This window comes from Equus caballus, chromosome 16 (genome assembly GCF_041296265.1).
Source record: "Equus caballus isolate H_3958 breed thoroughbred chromosome 16, TB-T2T, whole genome shotgun sequence".
NCBI lineage: Eukaryota > Metazoa > Chordata > Mammalia > Perissodactyla > Equidae > Equus > Equus caballus.
The window spans coordinates 46,262,926-46,274,392 of record NC_091699.1 but is presented as its reverse complement, the minus strand read 5'-3'; the positions used below and the strand labels follow the sequence as shown (position 1 = coordinate 46,274,392).

The 11,467-nt window shown below is 52.6% G+C and overlaps 1 protein-coding gene across 1 annotated transcript in view; it reads right to left on the bottom strand.

The window, feature by feature from the left end:
* STIMATE (STIM activating enhancer) overlaps nucleotides 1-11,467 on the bottom strand; it is a 55,835-nt gene that overhangs the window by 2,075 nt on the left and 42,293 nt on the right. Inside the window, exons 4-8 of the mRNA XM_023620294.2 lie at nucleotides 10,895-11,016; nucleotides 6,002-6,114; nucleotides 4,883-4,960; nucleotides 3,997-4,146; nucleotides 1,686-1,850 (exon numbers count right to left, since the gene is read on the bottom strand). Of these exons, the coding sequence (XP_023476062.1) occupies nucleotides 1,734-1,850; nucleotides 3,997-4,146; nucleotides 4,883-4,960; nucleotides 6,002-6,114; nucleotides 10,895-11,016 (580 nt within the window). The 3' untranslated portion in view covers nucleotides 1,686-1,733. The remainder of the gene's footprint in view (nucleotides 1-1,685; nucleotides 1,851-3,996; nucleotides 4,147-4,882; nucleotides 4,961-6,001; nucleotides 6,115-10,894; nucleotides 11,017-11,467) is intronic.

Below are 11,467 nucleotides of genomic sequence, written 5' to 3'. Positions count from 1 at the left end.
ATGTCCCAGACAGGTGGGACCATGACAGGGAGAGGACAGGCCCAGGATGCCTGCTTTAACAGCTTGGCTCACATGCCACAATTCAGACCCCATCTGCTTAAGTGAAACATGCCTTTATGTAGGTCTAAAAAGAAGGCTCTGGGTTGTGTGGCCTCCCTGCACTTTCTTACTTCCAGCTCGTACCTTAGTGGTAAGGTTTTCTGTTCTAAACTTCCATGGCTGCCTCTGGGCTGTGACAAAACACTGGGCTGCTCCACGTGGCTGTTCCCACAGCAGGGCAAGTACCAGGTCAGCCCCTTCCCCTGCCAGTCAGTAGACTCCCAAAGACACAGGGGCCTGTGCCCATGCTGAGGAGTGGGGGCCACTGCCCAAGGAGGGGACACAAGCTTCTATAGAAGCACCTTGTCCTGCCTCTGGAGGCAGAGAACGAGCTCTCACACCTTGACCTGCTCTACCCGAGCCCCCTACAGCTTTGGAGGATGTGAAAAACAGGACCCCTTGTTCAGGCAGGTGTTTTCCAGAAAATTGTGCAAAACAAGTGGACAACACTAAGATGACAGGCACGGGGCAGCCTGACAGCAGGTTCCCAGTGCTTGGCCCAGAGGCTGGTTCTGAAGGCTGCACCAGTGGGAGGCACGGAGGCCAAAACCACATTTTAAACTTCAAATCTGGAGGCTCTGAAAAGGCAAGGAACAAACAGGAGTGGCCTCATAGTCTCAATTTCTCTGGACACAAGGACCTCTTAGGCTCCCTTCTTGGTCACATCTAACTAAGATCTCTAAACTGCCAGCAGAAAGGCCAAGGAGCTGGTGGGCCCTGGGCAGAGCCCTGCCTGTCCCATATGCACTGGGGCCCCGATCCACGTTCAGACCAGCTGTCTCCTGCTCAGGCTTGACCTTCTCAGAAGCATTGGCTTTGTTGATTTCAGGTGAGGGCCCAACTCCCTTCCTACCGGAATAATTTACCTAATTTTACTGTAGATTACCTAACAATGTTCCAAATAAAAAATTCCCAACTTTTTCCTCCCACCAGTTCACATCCCACGAAAGGCAAACAAACCCATTTCTTTGGGCATTAAAAAGAGTTTTTAAATACAATAGTATGAAAATATAACTTAAAAATATAAAAGTCAACAGCATACGGAAGACTTAAAAATCTATGTTTTGCCCATTAGTCCCATAGGAAATAAACACATACTCAAAAAACGGTAACACTGTGACAGCTCGTAAAACCGGCTTTAGAAATCAATAGTTACAAAAGCCATTTTGAGTAAGAAAGCATTGCGATTTCAAACTTGGTCAATGAGTGACTTTTAGCCCAGAACATGTTACATCTTCACACTTGCTGAGCCTTGGGGAAAGGCTCCCCCCATGGTCTGTGTGTGCGTGAGTTCTCTTCCTCAGTGCCACCGAGCCTGACACGGGGCAAGGCTTCTGGGTCCCTCACACCACCGCTTGGGACAACAACAGACAGACAGAACGCCTGGGTTGCATATTTGGTCAGTGTTTGTAGTGCAACTGAGTGGGACCTCCAACTGCCACGGCCCCCTCGGCGCTGGCTCATCGTCCCCCTCTCAAGTCACAGTAGTCTGGGAGTGGGCAGAGACAGCAAGAGGAGTGGAGGTAGAAGAGGAGGGGCAGAGAGAGGAGGGAAGGAATGACGCTGCGGAGCGACCATCTGCTGACCTGGCAGCCGGCTGGGCCCCCAAACCTGACCCCCGGCAGCGGAATGCGTCATACAGGCAGCCCAAAGCGGTGCTTCTTTTTCTTTGCAGGCTTCAGGGGGGTCAGTCTGCGGAGGTCCTCCTCCACGTCGGACTCCTCCATCTCGTCATCGGCCGAGATCAGGATCTGAGGCGGGGGAGAGGCATGGCCTGAGTCACCACCAGTGGTGCTGGACCCCGGCACTGGGGTGTGAGCCCCTCCAGGAGGACTCAGGTCTGGGGTCTCTTTAGAAGAGGACGATGGAGGCTCCCTTTCCCGAATGAGACAAGCTGGCCCAGCCCAGGCCTCATTTACTCCAAGCACATTCACGGGCTACTGAACTCGCGCTGAGCTGACGTACCCTCCCTCTGCTAATGCTCCCCACTTCTCCACCCAACTGCCAGCTGGGACCGAACCCCAGTCAGAGCAGACTCAGCAAGCACCTGTGGCCTAAGGTCATCCTGGCAAAAAAAGCCCAATCTTGACCCATGGAGTCCCAGGTCCTTGAAGTTGCTTTAGATACAGCAAAAGTAAACTGAAAAGCCCTATTCAAAAGGAAAACATCTGTGGGGCACACACAAGGCAGGGGGGATTTCAGAGCGGCTGCTTTCAACCAACTTTGTAACTTCTGAAGACAAACAGGAGCCCTTCGCCTTTCTGAGCCCGGGAACAAGCCAGCCATGCAGCCAGGGCATCAGGGCAAACACGTTCATTCAGCCCATCTGCCACACCACCTGCCTGGCTCCTCAGACCTCTGAGCACCAGGGAAGGACTGAGATAGCCCAGGTCAGGATGGAGAGTTCCGTGCTGCAGGGGGAACTCATTCTATTCCAGGGGCAGGGCGGTCTCACCACCTCTCCCTGGATCACTCCCTTGCAGGGCTTGATGCCTTCAGCCTCGGTCCCCTGATTAAACCACCTGTACAGACATGTCTGAGGAATTCCTCAGTCTGGATCACAAAGAACCCTGCCAGTCTAGCTCAGACCTTTGCCTGTATCTCATTGCTTTTATTTTCTTTTTGAGGAAGATTAGCACTGAGCTAAAATCTGCTGCCAATCCTCCTCTTTTTGCTGAGGAAGACTGGCCCTGAGCTAACATCCGTGCCCATCTTCCTTTACTTTATATGTGGGACGCCTGCCACAGCATGGCTTGACAAGCAATGCGTAGGTCCGCACCTGCGATCCGAACCAGCAAACCCTGGGCTGACGAAGCAGAACATGCGAACTTAACTGCTATGCCACCGGGACGGCCCCTGTATCTCATTCCTTGTCATCCTCCCCTCCAGAATACATGCTGCTCTGGCCTCAGTGAATTTCACATCACCCAGATGCCAAATCACATGACCGTGATTGTTCTTGAGTGGTTGCTTCCACGTTGAATGCTGTTGTCATTCACCTAACGTTCACCAAGCTCTTACAAGATGACAGGCCTGTGCCAGACTCTAGGGACACCTAGAGAGGATACGGACTTAACCCTCTGTCCTGCCATCTATTCAGCTTTCAAAACTCCCTCCAGGATGCCCCCAGGAGTTAAACAGACTGTCCCAGGGTCCTCGCAGGTTTTGTTGATGGCTTAATCTCAGAAGTGATCAGAGTGTTACAATGAGCTGATCAGGCACTTGCCTTTGCCTCATCCACAAGCCTGAAGGCCTCACGGGGGGGACATCATCCCCGCCACTTCTGTAGCCCTGCCTGCAGCGCAGAGCTCAGCATACCGTGGGAGCGGAACAAAGCCTTCTCATAAGGCAGTGCAGCCTCACCCCGCAGCACAGTGGTATAAAGTGAGTGCTGCTGGCTGCCCAGACGCGTAGCCTTGCCTCCATGCTCCCAGTTATGACCATCAGTCTCCCTGAAGTCCAAACCTTTGAACTTAGAAGACATGAAAATAAGGGGAGATGAGGCTCCCCCTTGGAGGTCTGGCTACCCTGCATTTTAGAAGTTTCCAGTTGGCTTAGCCAACACCTCCCTTGCTCTTTAGTGGTGGGCAGGGATCCAAACACCTTAATGCTGGAAGGTCAACGATCAGGCCCATCAGAGTCCTAACTAGTTTCCCTGGAACAAGACAGCTCCTCCCTTTCCTGTCCTTCTCCACTGATGGAAGGACTGTTGGAGGCAGGCCACCCCCACCAGGTGCTCCACCTCCCTGCCCTAGGCCCACGGGACAGCAGGAATGGGTCCCAGCTTGGTTGGAGCTGTCAGCCTCTTGTCCCTCTCGCTGCCTGGCGTTGAGAAGACCGAACGCAAACACGACACCAGAGACCTCCTGGGTGGGCGGCACGAGGGCTCGGCCCCACCTCAGACTCCGACTCCTCGTGGGACGCGGCTCTTCGGTAGCGGACCTTGCTCCCGTTCCTGGAGTCCTGGTTGGCTCCCCTTTCTTCTAGTTTAGCTTTCGTCCTCCCCTTTCTCATGAGGAAATTATCCACTACCCAAAACATCAAAGCCTGTGGGGAGGAAAGTGCAGGTTACTCTGGGATAAGCCACTTGTGAAAGCAAAGCAGAGCAGCCCCATCCCCTCCTTCCCACCCCGATCCCGGATTATAACATCCAGAACTCATCCAGTCCCCCGCTATCTCTCAGAAGCTTAGAAGGACGCTCCCAATCTCTACTTCCTTTGCTTCCCTTTTCTTATCAGAGAACCAGCAGGAAAATCTCCGCCCTATTCACCCCAAGGGGTTTTCTGGTGGTCACTGATGGGGACAGCCTCCTTGGGCCTTGCTCCAGCCATTGGCAGAGTGGGGCCTGGAACCAAGGTCTCCGTCTCCTGGTCCGGCTCCTCCCCAGGCTGAGCGGCTGGCTGGCACACACATGTGCCTACTCCAGGTTCCTTTACCATTTCTTCTCATATTTCATAACTTCTAGCCAGTGTGCCTGTGAGTTTCTCTTGGAGCTCTGTGGTCAGGAATAAACGACGGAGATGAATTCCTAACATCCTGATCTAGAAGTCGCTGCTACACATCTGGGAGGACTCCTCTGCAGGGGGCCCCTGGTAGAGGGGGCATGTGCCTGTTGAGGAAGCAATCCTGCCATTTCCAGGTCTGGGGTGGGGACGGGGAGGTGGCAAATGCTCACACAGAGGGACCTGAGGGCTGAAGGTGTTTTCTGTCAGACTCAGAACTTTGAAGAGGAATACTGCAAGGTAGGAGCAAACTGGGGTAAAAAATGCAACAGGGCACTGACATTGACAAAGAAGGGGACGATCAGCATGACGATGGCCAGTTTCAGGTCTGGGTTTTCAATGGGATTCAGTAGGGCCACCTGTGAAGAGAAGCAGACTCAATGAGGAGGGGAGAGACCACAGAGGAAGTGCCTGGCAGGGGGGTAGTGGAAATCACCCATGAGGCGCTGAGAGGGGGGCTCAGCCTAGACACCCTCCACCCCGCCAGAACCCTGATGGAACAGCACCTTGTGCCCAGGGCTGTAGTCCTCAGATCTGTCTGCTAACAAGGGACCCCCTGGGAGACCACCTGGAGAAGCTAGTGCTTTAGTAGCTTTCCTGGGGTGTGGCCTTGGGAAGCGCAGTGGGATGACAAGCCCCTGGAGGCAGAGGGGGAGGAGTGTGAGGTTCAGGGAACTGGAAGGAGTGAGGTTGCTGGATGCTCATTGCAGACACTAGCCATGAGGTGCCAAGCCACTTTCTAACAGAAATCTGCACCCCAACCACCTCCTGAAGGACAACAGCTCCAAAAAGCCTTGGTTTATTTTCTTAAAAAATAAAACTTAGACACAAATAAAACCAAAGGAAGGCCGAGATCTGAGCTACTTGTTCCAGAAGGCTCTTAGGTTGGTTTCATGTGGGCATGTGGAAGACACGGGCAGTGGAGGCTTATCTGTGTAGCATGGGGGCCAGAGGACAGAGGGAACAACGTGGGACCAGCTGCTGCCTGTGGCACCAAAAGGCTCAGTTACAGCACTGGCCAAGAGAGACGTGTGAGGGGGACATCTGCGAATGCAGAGGAGACCCTCCTGACACTGACAGTGGCCAGGCCTGAAGACTAACATCAGACGTAAGCAACCCAAGGGCAGGGGCTGTTATTCCCACTAGGTTTATACATCCCAAGGCTTAATCTCGAGCAGACATTTGTGTAATGGAAGCAGATGGATGCTAAGGAAAAACACAAGTTACTGTTCTTCATAGGTAGCCAGTAGCTGCCATATCAGATCAAATCCAGGGTGCATTCATGGAATTAAAAAAGAAGAAGTTTGGGTTTCGATTAAGTTGGGGCTCAGGTGGGGGTGGGGGGACTACCTTCTTGCTTAGCTTCTCAACGAGCTGCTAAAGGAGGGACAAGAGCAAACCTTTTTCCACTGAAGTATTAGGAGGACGATGAAGACGACAGACTTTTCAAAAATCATGATCAAGATGTACAGAGCACACTGCCCGGCCCAGGCTCCACACTGCAGAGGGTCTCCTGCAGGGACAGTGGGTGCTCAGTCACTGGGGACCGATGTCGGGGTCCCAGCTGGGCAATGCCCCCGCCCCACTCCCACCCCACACCGGAACCCTGGCTCTAAAGCTACTTAATGAGCCCACAAAGTACCAAGAATCACCTCAGCCTGAACAGACAAATGTGGATGTTTTAAACGAAATCAGAGAATTCCTAATTTGGAGATACCACAGTGGCTTTTCTTTAAAGAGATTCTAAGATATAATGAAAAAGCACTAAAGTTAGTAAGTGCCCACTGCTGGAGCTCAGAAAAGCTGGTTCTTTTTATCCGCTGGCAGCAGAAGCTGTGTTAAGCAAGACTGCTATTATTATCCGTTGTTGATTTTTCCAGTGACTGTGGTGCCATCCGTCCTTTCCTCCATCCATGAGTGGCTGTTTCTGAAATATGAAGGCAGCAAACAACCTCTATGTTCGTCTCCCACCCCCTATCCCCACTGCCCCCGCTGTTCCCACTGCCCTCAGCCCTGGGAGCAGAAATCCGACTCTGGAGGAACTCAGATCCTGTCTGGTGTGGGGCACCCAAAACACCTCTGGCTGGGGACAAGGAAGAAGAGACAGTAGCTCTCAAGACAAGGAGGCAGGAGTGATGGGCTGTGCCTTGGGGCTGTGACAAAGGTCCATCTGTGATCTCATTAGTCACTATGCTTGAGAAGCGGAGGAACCCAACAGTCTATGCTGGGGACACGTAGGCCCTTGAGTGCCTCTGGAATGTTTCAAAAGGGACTTGATGAAGCGGGGAGGACCAGCCCCTCCAGGGAACGATCTACATCCTCAGTGACAGGCAGAACCCACGGGGTGGGCCCAAGGGGAGCCACACATGCCTTCCAGAGTGGGAGACCCAAGGGGGAGTAGGGAAGGGGGAGGCTGCCAGGGGCCCACTCTGAAAGCTCTGCCAGAGCTGCCCGACCATGACTGGCCACAAGATGGGCTGGAAGGTAACATTTTAGGGGAGGCAACGGCCCCAATCCAGGCTGTGAGAAGAGAATTTGGCGCAGAGAGCAATTTCCAGCTTCTCATTTGATTCTACAGTTTCTGTAGTGATCCCTGTCCAGGCACTAGTGCCAGAGGCCCCCAGGCCTGCCTGAGCCTGCCAATTGTACGCAGTGGAAGCGCAAGGGAATGCTTTCACGCAGCTGTAATGGACACAACACCAGGCCATTCCCTTTTCTGGAAAACCTCGGGAGAAGAGTGCAGGAAGACATCACTGCCTCTTCTGAGGTCGTCCTCTCTACTTTCACTTCTGGGATAAGACACATTTGAGCCAAAAAGCCATTTCAGAAGTACAATCTTTCCTAGCTAGACTTTTGTAATCCTTACAGTAAACTACTTGACCTTATTGAGAAAAGTTCTCAAAAACAACAGATCAAAATATTTGTTAAAAACCATTTAGTAAGATTGGAGACAGCCAGACAGAAAGCACTAGTAGGAAATATATCTGAATTGGGACTAGTGTGTTTAAAAGTCAACAGAGCAAGTGGCAACACTTATTTAACATCACAAGAAAACCTACTTGCTCAGAGTGTGCTCACTCTACCTGCGCTTAAGCTTTAAGTGACGGACAAGATAAAGGTTTTCCTCCCGTCGGCCTCACGTTGCCCCTCAAGCTGCTCTGAGTTTGAGTCACAACTCAGCTGCAGCTGCCGCTTTTTTCATTTAGGTGCTTTAATAAGTGAAAAAAGAAGAAAACCAGGTGTAACCCCACTCTCACATGTCATTCCTCCTGGGCGTCCAGACCACATGTAGCCACAGCTGGAACAAGTGCACATGTGCTGGTTTGTTTTTCTGATTTCTGTTTCGTTTGAGTCTTTCTAACATCCCCCATGGTCTCATCTTTCAAGGACAGACAAGCCAGGCATTCTCACTGTGTCCTGCTTCTTACCACACTGGACACCTTCAGGTACATGGGCGTTTGGGTTTTGTTGAATTATTTCCTCAGGCTAAATAGCAGGAATAGGGGCCAAAGTATCTGCATCTAGACAGGCTTCTGCAGGGAAGCGGCAGGACAGGGATGGGCAGCAAAGCCCACGAGCCACTGGCGCCCATGGGACACAGACCTTATCTTCTGGGCTTCTGCATGGGCAAGAGCAGCCTGGTCGTCACACTGCAGACACCACGTAGCGCCTGGATCCTGTCTCACCCCTTAGGGCTGTGTAGTTTATTCCCCAAGTCCTATGTTCTTCTTAGCAAGTTCACCTTCTTGTCTAGGGACCATGGAAGCACTGAGAAAATAAGCCCCTTTTCTTCATTTACCCGAGAAGAGAGCCAAGGGGCCTACATGAAATTATTGCCTCAAGCGGATGGGCCAGTCAACAGGTGTGGTAGGTACAATAATGGCTCCACAGAGATGGCCACATCCTAATCCCCAGAACCTATGAATATGTTAGGTAATGTGGCAGAGGGGAATTCAAGCTGCAAGTGGAATAAGGTTGCTAATGAGCTGACTCCTGGAGTATCCAAGTGGGCCCAGCGTAATCAGGACACTTCAAAGTGGAAGGAGGTGGCAGAGGGTCAGAGCGATATGACGGGAGAGGAACTCAACCTGCTGTTGCTGGCTCTGAAGATGGAGGAAGAGGCCACAAGCCAAGGAATGCAGGCAGCCTCTAGAAGCTGGACAAGGCAAGGAAATGGATTCCCCCCTTAGAGACTCCAGAAGGAAGCAGTCCTGCTGACACCTTGATTTTAGTCCATGTTGGACTTCTAAACTACAGAACTGTAAGACAATATATTTGTGTTGTTTTAAGCCATTAATTTTGCGGTAATTTATTACAGCAGCAATAGAAAATAATCGAAATTGATAGAAACAGAAATCAGGTAAGAGAACATATGCTATCCTTCCTCAGCCTGAGGGGGGAGGACCTGGGATGGTCCTTGATAAAGGGCAGCTCCATCTGGAGACACCCTGGTTTGAAGACTCTGGTTCCCAGAGGCAGTGGTGAGATGACCTAAGGGCAGGGCCGAGGCATGCCAAGTGGGTAGAGTAGGGTGGGATGGAAGCAAGAGGCTCAACCAACCACTGCCTCCTTCCTTTCAATCTCCTCTTGGAGATACAGACAAAATGTGCTAGGAACAAGTGGTACCATCATGCCTGGTGTATCAGGACCAGACCTGATCTTCACTCCCAGGTCTCTGAGTGGCACTGACTGGCTGTGGGTGGATCTCCCATAGCATTGGTCAGCTATAGTTGAGTTGAGAGCCCTGCATTCCTGAAGGGATCTTAATAGCAAAGAAGTAGTTATGAGCACTGTGCTTGGAGGTGGTGAGAGGATTACGTATCCCAGTGTAGTAGCCACAAGGCCCCCAAGCTGTGCAGTGGCTGGAGGAGCTTCCCGCATCACTTAACCTCTCTGGGTGACTATCCTATAAATGAGGATGCCGCTGCTTTGGGCCACGTGTGCTGTGGTCCATTTCCATCCTCCAAGCTGAGGAGTCAATGACTCGGAGTTTCTCAGAAGCCTTCTCTGGAGCCACAGGAGCACACGCTGCGTGTCAAACACTATCTTGGGTCAGTGACTCATGAGGCATCAAGTAACAGGACTAAGAAAAGCCCTCCCCTGAGCTCATCTCCCCTCAATGGAGACAAACAATTACTTAAGATTTCTAGAAATACCCAAGGTACTCACAGCCAGCTCCATAAATCGGCTCCCCTTTTAACTGTCAGTCCCTTGTGAGCCTTCAGCCACGCAGGAGTGAGAGGCAGAGCCACGGGCTCTTTGGGAGGTATGAGCAGGAAAGGAGTGGGGATCCAGAATTCTACTCGCATTCCCTCCCTCTTGTCCTGTGAGCCTCTTTCATGAAAAAGGCTCCACTGATGCTGTTCCCACTGGGAACAGGAGTTCCTGCCTCCAGCCCAGGCCAGCTGTGAAGGTGGGAGAGAGCTGCCATTACTCCTGAACCTGGGTCCTGAATCCCCAGAGGGCAGTAAGACCTGAAGAAGTCACCTCTCACCAGCAGCCCAGCCGAGGCCACATCCAGCCATTTCACCGGGGTTACAAAGTAAAAGGCACTGCATTTGTCCTCGGAGCCAGCAGAAAGGCAGCTTCCTACCCAGGCTGCATCCCATGGGGTCTGATGCAATGAGAGTGGGTCAAAGCTGGGCCAGCACTCGCAGGTCACCTGTTTTAGCCATGTCTCTGTGAGTGGGAATGCGCCTGGTATCGCTGACGACTGTACATGCCAGATGCTGGGTGGGGGCCAACGCATGGTCAGGAGATAGTGACTTAGCTCCAGGACTGGGAAGGACCCTCCAGTCCTGACCTTGTGAGCCGCAGTAGTTGAACGGCCCAACGACAGGACAAGCACAAACATGCAGCAGAAAGAGGGGCAGCTCCCTACTGAGCACCTCCCAAACTGAGAGCCGCCCCCATCTCTCTAACGAGGTGGGCAGGAAGTATGAGCCTGGCGGGAAGCTGGGCAGAGTGAGGTGGCCTTATGGCCCTGCGGGTGGGGCTGCCAGTTCCCTCTGGTGGAAGAGACAAACACTGTGTTCCCTCCTTGTGTCTAGGGTGTCTTCTGGCTCCTGCCACCAAGGCGGGAGCCTTGGCAGTGAAGTGGGCACCCAAACGACGCAGATGTGCGGTGCTCTGACACTAGCAGAAGGATGCTGCTCAGGCCCCAGCCCCTTCACCACAGAGGAGACAGCCACCAGCTCCTGAACTTTCTCAGAATCCATTGGCCTGGAGGGCTGTACAGGGCAAGGAGCAGAGACCCCTCCATGAAGCCCCCTCCAGTGTCCATGGTACATTACCATATTCTCCAAAACGCAGGGACTCCCACTGCTGCCACTCCACCAAGATGCTGATGGCACGCACGCCCACATAGATCAGCAGCATGCCCACGGTGGCATCCAGGAGGAAGTTGATGAGGTACCTGTGTGAGAGGGCACAGTGACTCCGTCAGGAAGCATCACTCAGGCAGCAAGGGCCCCTGAGCCAGGCCCTGTGTGCTAACCAGGGCCAAGGTCAAGGCTGATGACCCAGCCTTGTTTGGCCTTGTTCTGGCGGGCGGGGAACCTTAAATGTGCTTGTGCAAGAGGCTGCAGTGCTCACTTCAGGGAGCCCCAGGAGAGCCTCCTCCCAACAGTGTGCTGACACTCATCAGCGTTGAACAGCTTGAGGGAGGGGTGGAGGAGTGACAAAGAAACTTGAAGGATCTCAAGTGTTCCTGCCAAACAGACTTGACACGAGTCAGAGTGCCTGGAAGTGGCCAAAGAAGTCAACAGGACAACAGAACTTGATTGATAAAAAAAATCTGCTCAGTGACTCTGTTCTCTGCCTGACAGTCCAGCCCACCCAAGTCCCCGACACTGCTGCTGCAACAA